Below are 20524 nucleotides of genomic sequence, written 5' to 3'. Positions count from 1 at the left end.
CAGGCGACAAGGGCCCTCAGGGCCATCCCTAGGTGAAATTTTGAAGAGGACAATTTTTTTCTTTCATGTGTTCAGACCCATGTGCTGTTTCAGAAACCCCAAACTTATTGTTCTCTTCCAGCCTCCTTGGTTTGCTTCTAGGAAAAAAGTCTGAGCATTTGAAAGTCCCTTAGTGATTGTACATTGAAGTTCTGTCTTTTCTAGGGATTTACCTTTCCACTCCATCTTCACTTGGGCAAGGCGTTGCACTGATTCGGACTCAGGAATTTTAGGCAAGCAGTGTTCGGCAGGCATGAGGGCCATCCCCAGCGCCCCTGCCATCACACCAGCAGGCAGTTTGCCTCCAAGCCCTGAAGGAGTGGCCTCCTGGCTTTCTCTAAAGGGATGCGAAACAGTCTGCAGCCTGCCCATTCCGGATGCGGCATGTCCCAACTCGCCTCTTGAACCAGTAAGTAGTCCAGAAAGAATGGATCCTTGCTCACAGGGCAGCAAGACTATGTTGACCTCATGGCTCACCTTGATTCCCTCTTGGTCCATTCCTCCTCTTCCCTGAATGGAAAGCTGAAGCAGCTTCTTCCTGAGACTGATGGAAATTGCCATCAGGGGATTCTGCTACTATGGGCAGATGGTTTTTTGTTTGTTTGTGTGTTCGTTTGTTTGTTTTAGAGAGATGGGGTGGGGAGAGGCAGAGGGAGAGGAAGAGAGAATCTCAAACAAGCTCCATGTCCAGCTCGAGGCCACCATGGGGCTTAGGGTTGGATCTCAGGACCCTGAGATCATGACCTGACCTGGAAGTCAAGAGTTAGACACTTAATTGACTGTGCCACCCGGGTCCACTGGGCAGATGGTTTATCTTTCCAGGTTTGTCTGTGTCTCCTCTCTATCCTTGGCCTCCTTGGGCAGGCCTGGATCGTAAAAGGCAGAGTGGGCAGGTACTTACTTCACCCAAGAAGGGAGATGCCAGGGCCCAGCTCAGCTCCATCCACAATAAGGGGCTGCTGGCCCTTCCTCTCCACTGTGGTCCCTTCTTACTCCCTTGGGGTAGATCATAGCTGGCTCTGGTTCTGTTCTGAGGACAGGAACTCCTGGGACAGCTGCTCCTGCATTTTGTCAAATACATTTCCTGTTAATTTGATTAGTTCCCTTCGAAGCAATGCATTTATGAAAGGAAGGAAGATTTTGCAGGCATGTATTTGCACAGGCAGCCAACCTCCTTCAGTCACACACACACACACACACACACACACACTTACTTTCTCCCCATCCACCCACAAAGTGTCAGTCACATTTAGAGTTTGCACAAATGCACACCCTCCCTCGTACATCACAATGCACACCCTCTCACCCACCTACACACTTCTTCCATAGAATCACACCTGCTCATATACCCTTAAAGCACGTTCCTATACCATGCTGAGAAAGAGAGAGAGAGAGGTTAGGAATGTGTTGCTACAGCTCAGGAAGGCAAGCACTCTGTGTGGGAACTAGAAAGTCACAAGACCAGGACCCCACAGTCTCCCCTTCCTCCTGCAAATAGAAATACTAAGAATAGAGAAGGACTCGAAAGCAGGGGTAAAGAAAGCCGACTCAGAGCTCCTGGCCCCACCAGGAAAGCGTGCCGCCCCAGGGTAAGAGTGATGTGCCTGAGGCCTGCACTGAGATAAGAATTTGTCTAGGCTGTGAGCGCAGAAAGCAGTGGCATCCACGTGTCCAAAAAGCCCATTTGGACTGGTAGCTAAGGGTCATCCTCAGGCTTGGATTCCCCATTGGAGCTCAGGAAAGGAAGGAAGAAATGAGGGGAGAAGGGAAGTGGAAGGTTGGGTTTGGGCTCTGCGTTCAACGTCCTCTGGGAGAGAGTCCAGTGTCAACCAGAGTCAATAGGAGAAGGCTTTCTTGCACTGGAAACTTGAAGTCCCCTGGAGAGGGGAGAGATGTGGAGAGGGCCCCAAGGGGTGATGAGTGCCCAAGTGCAGAGCTGCGGCAGCCACTTTGCCTCAGTAGCAAATAGGGCCCCAGTGCACCTGGCTTCAGCCCCAGACTGCCGTCTGCCTGCCCTGACCCGACTCAGTGGATTCTGGAACAGAACAAGTCTTTTCCTTTAAGAAAGGGTCCTGGAGCCCACCCACAGCACCCAAGGAAACTGGCAGAGCACCAGGCTACACTGAGACTTCAGGCCCCAGCCATCCAAGTCTGACAGCCCTTCTGGAGTCTCTTCTGGTGTTGCCACCTGAGGGCGCCTGGAGCTGGGTCTGAGGCTGCCGCCGGCACTGCTGTTGTTGTTATCATTAGGATAATTAATAAGCATGCACTGACGGGGCCAAGTGGAGGAAGAGGAAGGCCCCTGCTGCTCATGAGAATCCCTGGAAAGATCCAGTGAGGCTGTGGGGGAACAGGGGGCTGAGTAGCTCGTTCCTCCTCCCTTCCCAGGACTTCTGGAAAGGGCACTGGGGAGTAGGTTTCAGGGGACAGGTAGAGAGGCAAGGGCTAGGGGTGGGGAAACACTTGGTAGGCTGCGTTTGGAACCCGCCCTGCATCTGCCTGACAGGATGTCTTTGGGCACAGCCACCCCTGTGATTACTGGTTGTGGGGCAGGCCAAACTCTGAGGCAATTATTCATTAATTTAACAGGCATCTGTCTATTTATGGAATGCCTACTATGTGCAAGGTGGTCTGCTAATAATAGCTGAGGTTTTATTGGATACTGTGAGGACACAGCCAACTTTCACACCATGTCCTAGGGGATGGGGGTGGGGAGCAGAAGCAGAGGTAGCAACTAGGAAGAATGACAACCCCCAAAGATATCGACCATGGGGCTTTGGCCTGTGTGGTGTAGCAGTGGGGATGTCAGATATAAAACGTGAGGACTACCAAAAAGATCTTGGAAAACTGGAGACCCGAGGCCCAAGATCCTGGAGGAAAAGGGGTGGGAAATGGAGCACGGATAAGGGAATTTTGGGTGAAAGACTCAAGAAAGAGGCAGGAAGGAGTGTTAGTAAGTCCAGTGGGGGGAGCTTTGAGTCACGATTTCGGGGGCTCTGACGGTTGGGAATTTAGGGGGCTGAGATGCTTCATGTCCTGAGATGGGGGACGGGATTCTGGCATCAGAGCCTGGACAAAAGTTGGGGTGCGAGAGGTTTTAGCGAGATTTGAAAGCAAGATCTGGAGTGCTGGGTTTGAAAGGATGCTGGAGAGTGTTAAGGGAAAGGAGGGGCGTGGCTGAGTGCTCCACCCGGGCACCCGGCCGATGCTCTGGTCGGCCCTGGGAAATCTGGTCCGGGGTCCCGCCGCGGTTGGGGAGGTCGGCGGGCGGGGGCCGGCCGGGCAGGCGGTGGCAGGGTAGGCGCTGGGAGCCAGCGGCTCGAGGCTCCGCGGGGGGGCGGTACGAGCTCAGGCTTGCGGGCGGGCGGGCTGGGGAGGAGGCGGCGGCTCGCAGAAGAACATGAATCAGCGGCGGCGGCGACGGCGGCGACGGCTGTGGAGGAACCGCGGTGGCCCAGCGGCGGCCCCGGGAACCCCGCGCTGCTGACGGCGGCCGGGGCGACTCGAAGCGGGCGCGGGTCTCGGAGGCGCGGGCCGCAGCGCCGCCCCCGGGCCGGCCCCCGCCCCTCCCGCGGCCCTCCTCTCTCGTCCCTCCTCCTCCGCCCCTCCTCCCTCCTCCCTCCTCCCTTGTCGCTCGCTGGCCGGGCCCGGCATGGTGCGGCGTCGCCGCCGATGGCGCTGAGGCGGAGCATGGGGCGGCCCGGGCTCCCGCCGCTGCCGCTGCCGCCGCCGCCGCCGCCGCTGCTCCTGGCGGGTCTGGCCGCTCTGCTGCTCGCGGAGCCCGCGGCCGCAGGTAGGGGTTGGTCGGGAGGCGGCGGAACGCGGGGGGCTGCGGAGGGGCGCGGCCGGGTGGGCGCCCAGGGACCGCAGCGGAGCGAGCCCCGGGCCTGGGCGGGCGGGAGACTTGGGTGGGGGGACCCAAGCTGGAAGGCCGAGGCTTGGGGGCTGGGGGAGGGGGCGCAGCGCAGCGTCCGCTGCTGGTTCACTGGCCGGGGCCCCACCCCCAACTTTCTCGCGTCCGGGGCTCTTCTGGCAGGGTGGAAGGGAAAGGAGTGGGGCTGTGGGCTGAATGGTCGGGGGAGGGGAGCGGTGTTAGGAACTGGATGTTCCCGCCTCGACGTATCTAGTTGTTTGCTTCCCCCTTCCCAGTCCTGGGGACCCCATTCTGCCCGCCTTACACAGGAAAGTCCCACTCAGAAACCGCAGGGGCTGGACTCAGCGCCCAAGAGGCACACCTACACCATTTGGGCACAGGGGCTGTGAGGGTGCCCAGTCGCAGAAAACATCTGGACACATGCTAGTTCCTGTACTCAGTCAGAGCTTCCTGAACCCGGGAATGCTGGCGAGGATGGGCCGGAGCAAGGTGGCCGGTCCTTGTGGGGGTTATCCTTGTGTTCCCCCGTGGCCACTGAGGCATTTGCCGGTGGTAGGAGCGAGTGCTTCTTGCAGCACCTGCCTCTCCCAAGTCTCCTACAGGACTGTTGGGTGTGTATGGGGTGTGAGGTTATCATACCTCCTTGCCCCGTGACCGGCCCTGTGTCACAGGCTAAAGCAGCAGCAACAGAGCTGGCACCTGGTTTTGAGACCGAACTCCCTGCCACATGAGATTCTCAGGGAAGGGAAGGCAGAGAGTGACAAGTATTTACAAGAGGGGAAAGGTGTGTATCTCAGGATCAGAGAGCCCAGGAATTTGCCCAGAGTCTCACAGCAATGGGCAGGATGAAGCAGGACTGGATTCAGCTATGTGGATAGTTCACCTGCCCCTCTGCTTAAAAACACGCCTGGAGATCAGGAGAGGGGTGTGTGTGTGTGTGTGTGTGTGCATGCATATGTGTCTGTCTGTCAGCACACAGAGGGTAGTGTTCCACAAGGTGGTTCCTGTTGGTGTGACAGTAGCTCAGGGGTCTTGGACTCCCTACTCAGGGCCCCTCCCCTCCCTCTTCCCTCCCACCTCCCTAGCACCCGCCCCTGCACACATTCAGGTATTAATAGAGCGGGTGGCTGCCAGGAAGGCTGCCATGTGTTTGATCTGACGTGGTTCTGCAGCCATATGTTCTCCACTTCAGGGGAGCACCGCCTCCTTTCATTTGCCGGGGTGGGGTACAGGGGGATGCCAGCAGCAGTGTGAAGTCTGGCCAGACACCCTGGGCCGGCAGAGAGCTGGCCGCCTGTTGATCTCCATGGGTGCAACTGTCATTCCCAGGGCAGTACCTGCCCCAGGTGTATAAGAAGGCCCCACCTTTTTAGCCTGGCTTTTTGGTGGTTGTGCTTGAACTTCACATTGCCCAGTTAGGAGGTGTGGGGAAAAGGTCACTTCCTTAGAGCTGGGGGGAACTTGGCAGTAGCAGAATTGGTGCCTGGAGAGCTTGTCATTTTCCTTCCCCCAGCCTAGGCCCAGGCCACCTTCCCGCCCACCCTGTCCAGCTTCTGTTTTCTTGACCATTAGAAAGGATGAGCCCTCTGACCCAGAAACTAGGTTCTGGAAGCTGATGGGGGACATTTCCAGAGACAGTCTCCCTGTCAAGTGGGCTGACACCTTCTCCTTCCCACCTCTCAGGCCTGAAGCTCATGGGAGCCCCGGTGAAGCTGACAGTGTCTCAGGGGCAGCCGGTGAAGCTCAACTGCAGTGTGGAGGGAATGGAGGAGCCGGAGATACAGTGGGTGAAGGATGGGGCTGTGGTCCAGAGTGTGGATCAGGTGTACATCCCAGTCAGTGAGCAGCACTGGATTGGCTTCCTCAGGTGCAGGACCGTGGGGGAGGGTGTGGCATGCCAGCCTGGGGGCAAGTTGTGCTTTTTCCTTGGGCTTGGGAGCTGGGGGCAATGCTGATGCCCAGCGGTGTGGGTTTTTTTTTGTTTTGTTTTGTTTTGTTTTAATTTGGCAATCTAAGGAAACTTCCAGAAGTGGGGGCAGGCTCAACCCACTGAGTCTGCCCAGCATAGCTGCGCCCCCCACCCCCTGACCCTAGGAGGTGAGCCTGGTATCCTGTTTCCACAGCCTAAAGTCAGTGGAGCGCTCTGATGCAGGCCGGTACTGGTGCCAGGTGGAGGATGGGGGTGAAATGGAGACCTCTCAGCCAGTGTGGCTCACGGTAGAAGGTGAGGAAGCAGAGACATGGGTGGGCATGTCGCCCTGATGCATGTGCTGCTAGTGACCACCCCTGTGCGGAACAAAGCTCAGTGGAAGTTGATTTGCCCCATTGCCCTCTGGGGCCTGATTGCACCAGGCTCCAGGCCTACCCCAGACATTGGAAGACCCTACTCACTGGAGTCTGGGTATTTCACAGCTAAGGGGGCAGTAAGGACCTCCAATCTATGGGGTGCAGTAAGTTACAGTTGTCTGATCTGCAAGCCTAAGCACCCATCTGGGGCTGGACCCTGTTCTGCCAAGTGGCCAGGCCAGGAGAGGGAGGAGGGATGGGGGAGGGGAGGAAGGATCCGCAGCTGTGGGAGCTCAGAGCTGTTCAGCCCAGGAAAACAAAGTGACTAAGAAAGTAACAAAGGGCCCTGAATGGGATCTGGGAACTCTGCTAAGGCTTCCACCCACTCCCCCTCCCTTTCTGACCCTCCCCCAGCTCCCTACCCTCTGCCTCCTCCCTTGCTCTGAGAAGGCTTTTGGAGCTGGTCTGGGAAGAGCCCAAGGGGACAGCATAAAGGGTATTCCTAAGGTGCCCAAAGAAGAGAAGCTCCCCCGTCAAGCTAGCCACCTGTTTGGCGGTTGACCCAATCCTAAGGGGGCCTATAGGACCTTCTGCATAGAGGACTGTAAATGGTAGCAAACTTGTGGTTTGGGTAGTTGGAAACCAGGAAGGGGCAGGGTTCATTCCTCAACCCCCTTTCTCCTTAGGTGTGCCATTTTTCACCGTGGAGCCAAAAGATCTGGCAGTGCCACCCAATGCCCCTTTCCAACTGTCTTGTGAGGCTGTGGGTCCCCCCGAACCTGTTACCATTGTGTGGTGGAGAGGAGGCACGAAGGTTGGGGGACCCGCCCCCTCTCCTTCTGTTTTAAATGTAACAGGTGAGCAGCCGCAGGAGGGGGCTTTGAGTAGGGGTGGTGAGACTGGGCAGTGTGCAAATCTGTGTAAATCACCAGGTCTGCTGTTGTGAGTGTCCGGAGCCCACCCGGGGGCCTGGGGACGTGAGCTGCACCATTACTAAGCTGGTTAGTCAGGTGTGCAGGGCTGGCCAGGTGAGCTGATCAGGGGCAATCCTACTGGGTGTGCTCGAGGCCACTGGAGCCTCTTTCCATCCTGCACGGCAGCTCCGGCCGTGCACAGCTGGCCCTGGGAGAGGAGTCATGTGAAACCAGGGGCACCCATTTCCCCCACCCCTCCCAAGGGAAGGAGCCAGGAACCAGCCCACGCAGAACTAGCAGGAGTGTCTGGCCGACTTGCCTAGAAGACAACAGTTTAGGGCTGCAGAGTGGGGAATGGCAGGGAGAAGCAAAGGGAGGGAGGTGCAGCACAAAGAAGCAGGAGGCTCTTCTCCTAATGGCCCTTTCCGGAAATTTCTAGACATTTTCTCAAACAACTATATTTATCCATGCCTCCACGCAGCTAGACCCAAAGCAGCAACACCTGCATACCCACCTGGGTCCCAAGACTCTCAGGCATATAACGAGGCTTCTAAGGCTCACTTCTCTGTGAAATGAAGTTCCTGGTCGAGGCTTGAACTAACTCAAGAAGTTGGGAGTCTGAGCGGGGTCTCACATGCTGGATGGTGGGAGGGATACGTTTGGATGTGTCAAGTCCCCAATATGAATCTTGAGAAGAGGTGGGCTGGGGGTTCTGTTCAGGAGGTGCTGGGTTGGAGCCCATGAGAGGGAAGGTTCGGTTCAGTTCTCTCCAGATGTGCGTGGTTGGGACCCTCCCTGGTAGCCCGTGAGATAATAAGCACTCACTGAACTCCTACTCCACACACCACACTGTGCTAGGCACCACGGGGGATCGCGGGAATACAAAAGAAATAGAAGCCGTCAGTCCAGCCCCCAAGGAATTAGTGTAATTGGGGAGACAAGACACATGCATAAGGAGCTGAGAACTATTGCAGGGCGAAGAATGCAAATCAACAATGATAGGGCTGCTGTATAGAGCAAGCTGAGAAGGGCTCTGGAATGTGCAGTATAGGTGTGAACAGAGAGGGGAGGCAGCTTTGTGCCATATGTGGGAGGTGGGATTGAGGCAGGGGGATTAGTATAACCTTTCTTGGGTGTTTCATGTGTGCCACACACTTTAGGTGAATTCCCTCATTTGGTTTGCACAATTCACCCAGTGCTGGAGATAAGAAGACAGAGCCCCAGCACTGGGTATAGCCAGGCTCGTTAGACTCCAGAGTCCCTGGTCGTACCCAGTGTCTAGCCCCTTCCTCTGGCTGTAGGGACTTCTAGGATATTCAGATCCAAAGCCTGCATAAACCCCATTCCCTGGTCAAAGGCTGAATGGGAATTGCTGCTTGGGGGCGGGGGCGCTGACTAAGGTTTTGTGGCATCAGGGGTGACCCAGAGCACGGTGTTCTCCTGCGAAGCTCACAACCTTAAAGGCCTGGCCTCTTCTCGCCCAGCCACCGTTCGCCTTCAAGGTAGGAGGACTGACGGGAGGGAGGGTGAGTGAGGCAGGGGCGTGCGCGGCAGATGAAGTTACAAAATCATTTGGTGTTCCCTGTTCCGCCTTCCTGAGGCCCTGCTGGGATCTGAGGGATGAAGGGTTAATTGGCAGAGCTCCATCCCTAGTGAGAGCACCTGAGACCCTGCCATGGCTGAGATGAGAATAGAAACCTGACGTCACAGCAGATTTCCCATCACGAAGCAGAGTCCTTGGGAGGGAGGCAGAGAGGGAGGTGGAGAGGGAGCCAGCAGGAGATGGTCAGGGCTCATGCCCAGCCTTGCTTCTGCCAGTCACAGTGGAGGGAATGGGGCTGGGGAAAACCGCCTAGCAGGATATCGGACATCCAAAGGGTTGGTGTGCATAAAGGGAGAGAAGATGGGAGGGAGGGAGCCAGTGTGTGTGGGAATGGGTTGTGGCTGTAGGGGCTGCCTCTCATTTGTCTCTCCCAAGGTGAAGGTACTGTGTGCCCCCCGCCCCTGCGCCCCCACCACACCCACTATCTTATCTTACTCCTGTCAGATAGGGGCCCTGATTCAGAGAGAGGCGACTTCTTCCCACAGCCAGCCAACACACTCCCTGGTATGAGCAGCTCTCCCCGACTGGCTTCTCGGCTTGTTTATGATTATAGTTCTGGGAGTGCTGAGTAGCCATTGTCAGGTGTGGGGGGAACCCCAGACCTCAGGGAGGGTCTTGAAGCTTGACGCCCCTGCTTTCTGCTTCTTCCTGTCCCTCCCGGGCACTGAAGTCCAGGGTGCTGACTGTCACTCCTGTCCACAGCACTGCCTGCAGCCCCCTTCAACATCACAGTGACGAAGCTCTCCAGCAGCAATGCTAGCGTGGCCTGGACGCCAGGTGCCGATGGCCGGGCCCTGCTCCAGTCCTGTACAGTCCAGGTAGGGAGTGGGGGGACAGGCTCTCCTGGCCATGTTCTTTCTGTGGCCGCCTCGGTGGCACTTCGTTCGCAGTGGTATCCCATGGACCTACACTTGTCCGCAGGGCTGGGTCCCTAGCTCTTTCCAGGTGTTGCCCCTTTACCAGGAACAGCCCAGCCTTCCCACAGGGTGCTCTGGCCACCAAGTGACTGGGCAAATTGGCTCAAACCCATACATTCTTCAGGCTGGAAAGCAGATCACTAGAGCAGATTTGAGATGCCTGGAGGGGTGTTTCTTCTGTCCGCAAAACCCCAAACCTTTGATTTAGCTGATACCCTCGTGCCCCATCCCCTGACTCATGCCAAAGAGAACAAGGCGATTGGAGGGGGTTCGAAGCCCCAGAGAATAGAAAGCCTGGGTGAGGTGATATCAAAAACAAGAGGCAATGCAGCCTTGTTTATTTTCATCTGTTTACTCAGAGGTATTTAAGGAGCGCCTTTGAAACTGTTGCAGCCAGTTCCCCCAGGCAGGAGAGGCCCCTCCTCTGGGCTGGACTATTTGGAGGACCCTACTCTGGCCCTCCTTTGGCTGCATTCCTTGCCCCTGGGCAAGGAGGCTGTAGAGACTAGGGGATATGCCCGTCTAGATCATGAGGCTACTCGCCCCCGCTTCCCCCAACTGCCACCCTACACCATTTTCTAGATACTTAAGACCTCCTCCCTATGGCCCCCAGTCTGCTTCTAGGACCTGTGCAGTCCTCTTCCCTGGTCTGTCCTTAGGAGGGCATGGTTTGTGCACCTCAAGTCCATTCCTTAGGGGAATCGGTATGCAGGCAGCACTGTCCACACCTGCGCATTTGGTATTCCCCTGGGTATAGACCCTTGGCCCACAGGCTGGCTTTTCTTATGCCACCACATTCTGGCTTGGGAATCCCAGGGATCAGGGGATTATAAATCCAAAACTGATCTTCCAGGTTGTTTTGAAGCTTTATTTGTCCATATACCATCATAGGAAATATTTTGCTTAATAATTCTGATTAGAATAATTCTGATTCTAACATTTAAATACTTAGCCACATGGTACGTGGCTCTCCATTTGTACTCTTGTGGTGGGCGCGTTAAAAAATGTGAGGCGAAGGCCTGGTTCACGATGCCCCTAGACTCCCAGTTACTCTGCTCTTGAAAAACTGACTCTTTCGCACTGGCCGGTAGTTACAATAAATGGGAGCTCTTCTGAGTTATGTACCAAGTGAGAAAGCGTATGAGTTTTCTGGAGTAGTTGGCAAAGTCCTTGGCAGAAAAAGTGGTGTTTGCACTGAGTTTTAAAAGATGAGTTGGGCTTTGCTAGGAAGAGCAGTTCCAGGCCAGGGAGCAGCATTTGCAAAGGAGGCGAGGATCCTTGTGTTATTAGAGTGGGGGCAGGCAGGCGGGAGGGGGTGGGTTGCAAGTGTTTGCTGATAGGCTTAGAGGAGGCATTAACTCAAGATACACCCCCCTTCCTGCGCCCCCTGCTCCCACCCAGGCCTGTCCTATCTTCTGTCTCCCTCCTCTTCATCATCGTTATTTTGCTGCTCTTCTATAGGTGACACAAGCTCCAGGAGGCTGGGAGGTCCTGGCTGTGGTGGTCCCCGTGCCACCTTTTACCTGCCTCCTCCGGGACCTGGCACCTGCCACCAACTACAGCCTCAGGGTACGCTGTGCCAACGCCTTGGGGCCTTCTCCATATGCTGACTGGGTGCCCTTTCGGACAAAGGGCCTAGGTAAGGGACTTACGGGGTGGAGTGGCTGGGCAGGGCCTGAGTGGGGAACAGGCATTGTTGGCTTCAGTTCTGAGGGAAGTTGCTGGAGAGAGAGGTCCTGAAGGGAGGGTCCTGCCTCCTTCAGCAAACACCAAGTGTCTGCTGCATACCTATGAACTAGATGAATCCAGCCTCTTCCCCTGCAGCTTTAGTTCTAGGGGGTGGAGCAAACATGCAAATTAGGAAAGATCTGAGTATGGTGAGGAAGAGTGCTCCCAGGGTGGTCTAGGCATACTCCGATAAAGAGAAGTTTGATAAGGAACAAGCCACACTGGGGCTAGGGGAAATCACTGTGCAAGACAGCGTGGCAAGTGCAAAGTTCCTGTGGCGGGAACTTGCTTGGAGTTCTCAGTAATTGCTGAGAGTTGGCGGGACTGTGAGGGGGAAAGGGTGAAGGATGCTGCTGAGGCAGTAACTAAGAGCAGCATTGTACCTAGTGGGGTGCTGTGGGGCCTGCCATTGTTCACCTCTCCTCCACAGGACCAAAGGTGAGAGCAGTCAGAGCTGGGAGGCCGGTTTCTAACCCATACCTGTAGATGTCTGAGCTGTGTAGCTCTTGAGAGTTGGTTCCAAAGGCTAGCACGGGATGGTGATGGTGGGGAGGGCAGCGCTCTTAGCGGTATTCTCTCTTTGGGTACAGCCCCAACCAGCGCGCCCCAGAACCTCCATGCCATCCGCACAGACTCAGGCCTCATCCTGGAGTGGGAAGAAGTGATCCCTGAGGGCCCTTTGGAAGGCCCCCTGGGACCTTATAAATTGTCCTGGGTTCAAGACAACGGAACCCAGGTAAGGGGAGATAAACCTTAACTCTCCAGGGGTTACCAGAGTGAGCTTTCAGGACTCAAGACCTTCAGAGCTTCCAAATGGCAGTCCTTGGTGGGCTCCGGGACTTTGGTGGTCGGGCTTCCCAGCATCCCAGAGAGTCCACTTTTCCCCACCTTCCCCTGCAGGCTTCTCTCCTTAATTGGATTGTCTCCTGTTAGAATTGCATCCGGTGGTGACCATTTCATTTGTAAAGCAGGAAGCTCATTCCTGAATAAACTGGGGGAGGGCACAGATAAGGCTCTTATCCCCAGCCTGGTTCCCTCCCAGCTCCGCCACTGCCTGCAGGGACTGAGCCTTGTTTGTGTTCAGGGGAGGCCTCTGCAGCCTGGAAGGGGAATGTGATGACTCAGCAGGTTGTGTTCTGGGGTCCTTGAACTCACGGTGTCCCTTGCCTCCTGGGTTCCTAGCTAGACCACTTTCTGCATTCAGGCCTCTCTGGAGGCCTCCTTCTCTGACTCAAATGTGGGATGGGGTCTTTTCCTGGCTCTAGGGTGAGCTGACAGTGGAGGGGACCAGGGCCAACTTGACAGGCTGGGACCCGCAGAAGGACCTGACTGTGCGTGTGTGCATCTCCAATGCGGTTGGCTGTGGGCCCTGGAGTCAGCCACTGGTGGTCCCTTCGCATGACCATGCAGGTGAGGTTTGTAGGGGAAGGGCAGACGGGTCTTGGCTTTCAGGGGCAGCCTAGATTGGTGGGAGGAGCTGGGCAGAACCTTTGCTCCTAATAGATCCAAACACTCAGCTGTTGAGGCCAGGGTTGGTATTTGAACTATATGTCCTTCTCCTCCCTCTGCCACAGCACTAGCATAGTATTCCCTGGTGGATTTGTAGTTTCCAACAGCCAGGGCCTGTTACTGACAGGGTAGGAACTCTTGGGGCTTCCTTTGGGGCTCTTTCCACTCGGGACCTTTATGGACCCAAGAAAACCTCTTGTCCAGGACAGATGGCCATCACTGGAAAGTTTTAAAAGGACTCCTTTTGTCAGCCTCGCTCATGCCACTGGCTCTTTTCTCCTCCCATAGGCCAACAGGGCCCTCCCCACAGCCGCACATCCTGGGTGCCTGTGGTCCTGGGTGTGCTGACAGCCTTGGTGACAGCCGCGGCCTTGGCCCTCATCCTGCTTCGAAAGAGGCGGAAGGAGACACGGTTTGGGTAAGGGGGTAAGGACAAGGAGGGAAAAGCAAGAGGTGACAGACGATCTTGGAGCTGACTCCAACTCTGGGGTTTCCCCTTAGGCAAGCCTTTGACAGTGTCATGGCCCGGGGGGAGCCAGCTGTTCACTTCCGGGCAGCCCGGTCCTTCAATCGAGAGCGGCCTGAGCGCATCGAGGCCACGTGTGAGTATGGGAATCTTAGGAAACGTGGGCTGCCTTCATGCCCCTAGCTATATTCTTTTTGCTGGCTCATGAGTTTGGCCAGTGTTTCTGAGCATCCATGAGTCCTGAGCACACAACAGTGAAAAGAAACACAGACCTACCCTCACGGAGGTTACCATCCTGGCTGTGGGAGAGCCAAATGAAGCTCATGTCTGCTCTGAGGGCCGAGACTGGGGTGCGGGTCAGGAGCCCAGGAGGCCCCTCTTCTCTCTCCCCACAGTGGACAGCTTGGGCATCAGCGATGAGCTCAAGGACAAGTTGGAGGATGTGCTCATCCCTGAGCAGCAGTTCACCCTGGGCCGGATGTTGGGCAAAGGTGTGTGGGGCTGCGTGGGGGTTAGCTGAGTGGAGGTTGTCTTCGATGGCTCCCCATGCTTTGAGGGTGTGGGCTTGGGACAGCTCCTGTGAACAGGATATGCTTGAAGACTCCTGAGTGTGGGCTGTTTGGGGGAATGGTGGCTGGGGATGCAGACAAGGGAGTCTTCCTGCAGTGGCCCCGGAGTCTAGTGATTTGTGTCCCTGAGGCAGGTCACCTTGGAGGGTCACCACCCTGAGGGGGTGGGGGGGGGCGGTAGGGCAAGGACCCTCACCATTGTTTGGATCTGTTCCTAGGAGAGTTCGGTTCAGTGCGGGAGGCCCAGCTGAAGCAGGAGGATGGCTCCTTTGTGAAAGTGGCCGTCAAGATGCTGAAAGGTGAGTGGAGAGTAGGAGACACGGAGTGAAGTGTGGCAGAGGTGACTGAGCCGGAAGTAGGCTCTGCTGTGCCCCTAGACTTTCCGAGAAGAGTTAGTTAGCACTAACTAGGATGCCGCCTGTGCCACGTGAATAATTCAAAAGCATAAGCCCACACACGTTTGTGCTTCGCCTTTGCTTTCTGCCATTAGCAGTGACCGTCCTCTGGGCTCCTTCAGGGTGATTACAGCTATCCGAACCAAAGGGGAGACCGTTAGCAAGTGGAGAAATGGTTGGAGAGCCCCACTGCATGCGGGCTTAGACCAGAATTGGGGGGCACATCTCCCTTATTTCCTCCCTGCCATCCTTTTCCTCCAGCTGACATCATTGCTTCAAGTGACATTGAAGAGTTCCTCAGGGAAGCGGCTTGCATGAAGGAATTTGACCACCCACACGTGGCCAAGCTTGTTGGTGAGCTCCTTCCTGAGGGACGACAGATACACAATAGGGCTAAAAGTGTGCTCCCCCAAGGTGGGAGGGCAGCCTGTAGGAGAGAAGTTTGGACTTAGCTGGTGAGTAAACAGGGAGCAAAATCACGAGGAGGGTCCTGGCTGAACTCTGATCCCCCACCAGGTAAGGGGTTTATTGTGTGGGCCTTATACCAGAGGTCTGCGCTAAAAGACTGCTCATGTGAACAGAGGAGAAGGAGGGGACAAGTAGATGCTGCAGAGATCTGGGGGCAGCCACATCTTAGGTGGTCACCAGTAGGTAGGCCAGTGTGGACCTACAGAGAGGGAGGTAACAGAGTCAGGGCTGGAAGTAGGACCTAGCAGGTGGGAGACTCATGCAGACCCCTGAGCCATCTCTTGACTGCTGTGAGCCTGCTCCTGACTCTCTCTTGTCCCCAGGGGTGAGCCTCCGCAGCAGGGCCAAAGGCCGTCTCCCCATCCCTATGGTCATTTTGCCCTTCATGAAGCACGGGGACCTGCACGCCTTCCTGCTCGCCTCCCGGATTGGGGAGAATCCCTTTGTGAGTGCCTGGGGTGGACTGGCCGGGAGTTGGAAAGGGACAAAGGGACAAAGACCCTGGGAGAGAGTTTGGCTTGGTGGGCAGGGCCGACCAAACTGGTTAGGAAGAGAGGCGGCCTGGCTTTGACCCTTTTGATGTTAGAAGGCTTCCTTCTCCCTCACAAAGCCCTGCGGAGAATTTTAGGCCGGGCCAGGGCCATTCTGGGAGAAGAGACCTCTGGAGCTCTGCCCTGGGAGTGTCTTGACTCTGGGATGCTCTGTCAGGTCTCCCAAAACTTCCTTGCCTTGGGAAGCCCCGCTAAGTTCCCTCCTTTCAGGAATCCCAAGTCTTTAAGCTCTCTGGCCAGGGAATCCCCTTCATCCTACCCTGCCTGGGTAGGTGAGCAAATCAGGCCTGAACTTGCCCTGTCTGCCCACCAGAACCTGCCCCTGCAGACCTTGGTCCGGTTCATGGTGGACATCGCCTGTGGCATGGAGTACCTGAGCTCCCGGCACTTCATCCACCGAGACCTGGCTGCTCGGAACTGCATGTATGTGAATTCTAGAGGGCTGGGGGGCGGGGACGGAGCAGATTGTGACAGGAGGACTAGCTCATGGTGGTCAGTGCTCACCTGGGACAGTGTGTGCTGTGTGTGGGGACAGCTGGGGAGCCAAGATGCCGTAGTTTCTGTAAGGCCGACTCCATCCTCCAACACCCCTCACAGGCTGGCAGAGGACATGACGGTGTGCGTCGCCGATTTCGGGCTCTCCCGGAAGATCTACAGCGGGGATTACTATCGCCAGGGCTGTGCCTCCAAATTGCCTGTCAAGTGGCTGGCCCTGGAGAGCCTGGCTGACAACCTGTATACGGTGCACAGTGACGTGGTGAGCTGGGTGGCACAGTGAAGTCTGGTGGGGATGCCAGCAGTGTGGCCGGCCCTGTAGAGTCCTCAAGAACCTAGCCTGGTCCCTTCTTTGGGCTTGGGCTGCCCCCTTAGAGCCCTGAGGTATGTTTGGCTTAGGGCTCTGCCCTGCCCAGGAAACCTAGTGACATCTCCCCTCCAAACTTGCTTCCGTCCCAGTGGGCCTTCGGGGTGACCATGTGGGAGATCATGACTCGTGGGCAGACGCCGTATGCTGGCATTGAGAATGCTGAGATTTACAACTACCTCATCGGCGGAAACCGCCTGAAACAGCCTCCGGACTGTATAGAGGATGTGTGAGTGCCCTGGGAAGGGGATTTGGGGAGGAGGGAATTTGGGGTTTCAGGTGCTGGCTGCCGCCACAGCTGCTGGTCCAGTAGGAGCCCAGAACCTCAACTGGACCTTTTGTTTAATGTCCTTGTCATGAGAGGGAGGACCAACCCCCACCCCAAGCTGCCTCTTCCTCTGCCACCTCCCTGTTTTCTTTCTCTCCCCCTTTCCCATCCTGTCATCTTTTTGTTCCATCTTTTCTTACACTCTATTTTCTCCAGTTTCCAGGAAGAACCAGGAACCCCAAGGGCAGAAGGTACAGGGTTGAGCAGTAGCGCACGATTCTGTCACCTTCTTCCCACCCCCGCTCTTTCTCAGTCCCCAGCTAGTCTAAGAAAACCTCCCAGGCTGAGCCCTCCCTCCCCCTCAGAGAAGACTGCACCAGGGCAAGAAAAAACTGCTGCTGTATTACATTCCTCCGCTAGACAAGGAGGGGGTGCGGGGGTGCGGGAGGCTGGCCTCCTCTTAAGGGAGTGGAGAGACCCAAGATGCTGGGGAGAAGGGAACTGCCTTCTTTCCTTTCTGAAAGCCCGGAACCCTTGGGAGCAGGGTAGGGTCAGGATACCCGCCCCCAACCAGGGGAGGGTTGTAAACTCTTCATGACTGGAAGACTAGCATTAGCTCGGTAGTTTACAGGCATTCTTTCAGGTAATCCCCTTCTCACCCTATAAGGAAAAGACTATCATTATCGCTATTTTGTAGATGACAAACTAAGATTAAAGAGGTTAAGTAACGTGGCCAAGGTCACACAGCTATTAAGTAGCTGAGTTGGGATGTGAACCTAGATCCCTGTGACTTTAGAATAGGTGCCTCTTAACGATGACGCCAGACATACTTTGTCCGTTCTAGTGTTGTATTTCCCACCCTGTGCAAGTCAGAGTCTCCCTGCGGCCCTGGAGGACGTTTTCTCGAGTACCAGGGGGAGATAGTCCACAGTGATCCGGAGAAGGAATCTGCTCCCTACTTCTTGCTGTGGCCCAAAAACAGGGACAGGCACAAGAAGGCCCAGCCTGAATGGTGGGGGCTTCTTTCTCTAGAGCCGTGGGTTTGAAGTTTGAAGGTTTAAAGGAGATCCTGGACTGTGGGTGAGAGGGAGATCTGAGGGTGATAGCCAGACCCTACCCCTCCTCATTGAGCACAGCTAAGGTCTCCCTGTAGTTGCAGCCTGCTTGGGCATCTGGAGCAGCAGAGGTTCCACTGGGCATCGGGGACCAGGCCCCAACTCAGCTTCCTCCTGGGCCAGAGCTAGTGTTGTCAATAGGGTGGGTGCTGGCCTCCTACCAGCCAGCCTGGTGGACAGGCGCCAATTGGCTCCTAGCACAGCCTTGACAATGTAGCCCAGCCGGGCCACATCCCCATGGCCCCGGACCATTTCCATGGCCTCTTCGATGTCTGGCACCATTCCGCCCATCACTGGGGGCCTCTGTCAGGAGGGCCAATGTGTGGGACAGTGTTTGGGGCTTCTGTTTGTGGGCACAAGAGAGGCATTTGCTCTGACTGCGTCTGTTCTCAATCCCCTTCCATTAGTTCTTTTTTTTTTCCTTAAGCCTGAGGCGTTCCCCGGGAACAGGAATAAGACCTCAGGGAATTTGTCAGGCTCCTGAAAGTGTGTGTAAAAAGTGTTCCTTCCCCAGGGGAGAGGGCTAGAAGCTTTTCTACATACAAAGATGTCCGTGAACAATGAAGATTTAAGTCATTCTGAGTGGGTGGGGATTTAGGACAAAGGGCAGCTGTTCAAATCCTTGCCATTAAAATAACAGTGACTCCTGCCGGGTTCTGCAAAGTAAAAACACTCCTCATGCCCCCCCCCCCACGTTGCCTAGTCTGTCACTTTCCACCTGTGTCACTTTGGTTGAGGTTCTTAACCTCTGGCCCTCAGTTTCCACAGTGGTAAAATAGGATTGATTTATTCCACAGGGTTATGGTGAGAATTAAATAGTAAATGTAAAATACTTAGATGAGGGCCTGATACACAGTAAGTGTGGGCTCCGTATGGGCGTGTTTAGGAAAAGTTTTCCAAATCCTGGTTTTGTAGGTTTAAGGGCCCTCTGCCTCCCCTTGTGGTTTCTTACTGCCTCCCCTCCCGCTTCTCTCTGCCCAGGTATGAGCTCATGTACCAGTGCTGGAGCGCCGACCCCAAGCAGCGGCCGAGCTTCACGTGCCTGCGGATGGAGCTGGAAAGCATCCTGGGCCACCTGTCCGTGCTGTCCACCAGCCAGGACCCCTTGTACATCAACCTGGAGAGAGCCGAGGAGCCGGCCGAGGGAGGCCCCCTGGAGCTGCCTGGCGGGGACCAGGCCAGCAGCGGGGCCGGGGATGGCAGTGGTGTGGGGGCAGTGGGGGGCACCCCCAGTAGTGACTATCGGTACATCCTCAGCCCTGGGGGGCTGGCCGAGCGGCCCAGGCAGGAGGAGCAGCAGCCGGAAAGCCCTGTGGGTGAGGCCCAGAGGCTGCTGCTGCTGCAACAAGGGCTACTGCCCCACAGTAGCTGTTAGCCCACAGGTGTCCGGGGCCATCCTGCTGGCCGATGAAGCCCCGGCTGACCCTAGCCCAGGCAGCATGGCGTGGAGGCTCCTGTGGTAGTCCTCCCGAGCTGCGCTGGAAGCCTGGACTGACCAAATGGCCCAATCCCAGTTCTTCCTGCGGCCACTCTGGCCTGCCTGGCGTCAGTTCAGGCCTTGGCTGGGTGGAGGTGGGCCAGGCCTGGTTGCCTAAACCCAGGCAGCTGGCAGGAGGGGGTGGTTATGTTTCCATGGTTACCATGGGTGTGGAGAGGAGTTGGGGGAGGGTAGATCCAGCCCTGTGGGCCCCTACTCTCTGGCCCAGCAGCCCCTGCTGCTTCAGTGCATGCATTGAGGTGTCTCTGACCGCCCCCACCGGGGGCCCAGCCCTGCCTGTGCTTGGGGTTCAAGTGTGCAGGTTGCTTCTGCGCACAGAGAGATGCCCTTGTGTTATTCCCCTGTAGGTGAGAGTTGGTAAGGGTTTGATGCAGTCAGGTCCCAAGTGCTGTTGTAGGAGGCAGTGGGGCACTCTCAGTTCTGAGTCTGCGTCCCCTTCCTGATGACCCATCCCTCCTAGGCCAGGAGTCATGTGCAGCTGACCAGGTCACAGCAAGGCATGCTGAATTTCTGCAGGCTACTGTTTGCCCAGCCTGTAAAGGTAGTCCACCCAGCCCAGCAAGAGGAAGGGGTGCTGTAGGCCCTGCCCAGGAACGCGTGAGGCCAGAGAGGAGTCCCGGGGCCCCTCTTTACGCCCTCCCACAGTCTGTCTGAGCATGCTACCAAATCCCAAAATATCCTAAGACTAACAAAGGCAGCTGTGTCTGAGCAGTCCTTCCACGCAGCATCCCTTAGTCCCAATTTTCCCTCTCACTGGAGACCCTCTTCTGTCCCAAGTCTCCAGATAAGAGAGAATATAGGCCTGATGGCTGGTGTGGGTGAGAGGGAGTTACTGGAGCCTAGACCCCAGTCCTGGCTAGGGGAGCCCCCGGATTGCATGGGGCAGGCCCCTGCTGTTAGGGATATTTCCAAGCCGTTAGAAGGTGTTTAAAAACAGAAATAAAATTGAGAACTAAAGACCCAAGGCTTTGTCTCTTAACTGTTTACTTTTTTCCAGATCGCAATAATGAAGCATCTCTGCGTAGAGAAAAATCTGGAAAGACATATGCCAAAATGTTAACAGCTGTTATCTTTACATGATGTGAGTTAAAGGGACTTGTTTTCCTTTGTGCCTTCCAAGTTTTCTGCACAGAGCACAAAATGCTTTGGTAATTAAAGAATACCCCAAAGAATGGTAATTGCATTAAAGATAATACATGATCATTGTAGACAATAAGGAAAGTGTAGTAAATCATTTTTAAAAGTGCCAAATACATGTATTTCTACCACCTAGAGAAAGCTGCCCTTGACCTTTTGAAAACGTTAATGTTTTGAAAAAGTTCTTTATCTTGGAACAAGGACAAAGATGGCTTTGGCTGTCTCTTCCTCTTTCAGACTTTCCTTCTATCCTTGGGTGTGGAGACTTTGTTCTCATCTTTATACCATTGCTGAGAGCCAGGGGAAACCAGGAGGAAACAGCAAA

At 55.7% G+C, this 20524-nt stretch overlaps 1 protein-coding gene across 1 annotated transcript; it reads left to right on the top strand.

Annotated features, from left to right (window-relative positions):
• Positions 1–3711: 3711 nt before the first annotated feature.
• TYRO3 (TYRO3 protein tyrosine kinase) lies at positions 3712–20026 on the top strand. The gene is made up of 19 exons (XM_032856785.1): positions 3712–3832; positions 5597–5780; positions 6037–6137; positions 6886–7056; positions 8529–8615; positions 9419–9534; positions 11095–11272; positions 11952–12097; positions 12627–12771; positions 13159–13288; positions 13372–13472; positions 13732–13827; positions 14124–14204; positions 14562–14654; positions 15092–15213; positions 15633–15742; positions 15917–16076; positions 16274–16410; positions 18546–20026. Exons 1-19 carry the CDS (start codon positions 3712–3714, stop codon positions 18937–18939), a joined length of 2673 nt encoding a protein of 890 aa, XP_032712676.1. The 3' UTR covers positions 18940–20026.
• The last annotated feature ends 498 nt before the right edge of the window (positions 20027–20524 follow it).

The sequence above is a fragment of the Lontra canadensis genome, unplaced genomic scaffold, assembly GCF_010015895.1.
Source record: "Lontra canadensis isolate GAN:19392208 unplaced genomic scaffold, GSC_riverotter_1.0 scaffold12, whole genome shotgun sequence".
NCBI classification, from domain to species: domain Eukaryota; kingdom Metazoa; phylum Chordata; class Mammalia; order Carnivora; family Mustelidae; genus Lontra; species Lontra canadensis.
This window is presented reverse-complemented; position numbering and strand designations above follow the sequence as displayed.

Coding starts and splice junctions, on each gene's coding strand:
- TYRO3 (XM_032856785.1), top strand. CDS start 3,712: ATGGCGCTGAGGCGGAGCATGGGGCGGCCCGGGCTCCCGCCGCTGCCG. Junction 6,138..6,885: donor AGTGTGGCTCACGGTAGAAG/GTGAGGAAGCAG, acceptor CTTTCTCCTTAG/GTGTGCCATTTTTCACCGTG. Junction 8,616..9,418: donor AGCCACCGTTCGCCTTCAAG/GTAGGAGGACTG, acceptor TCCTGTCCACAG/CACTGCCTGCAGCCCCCTTC.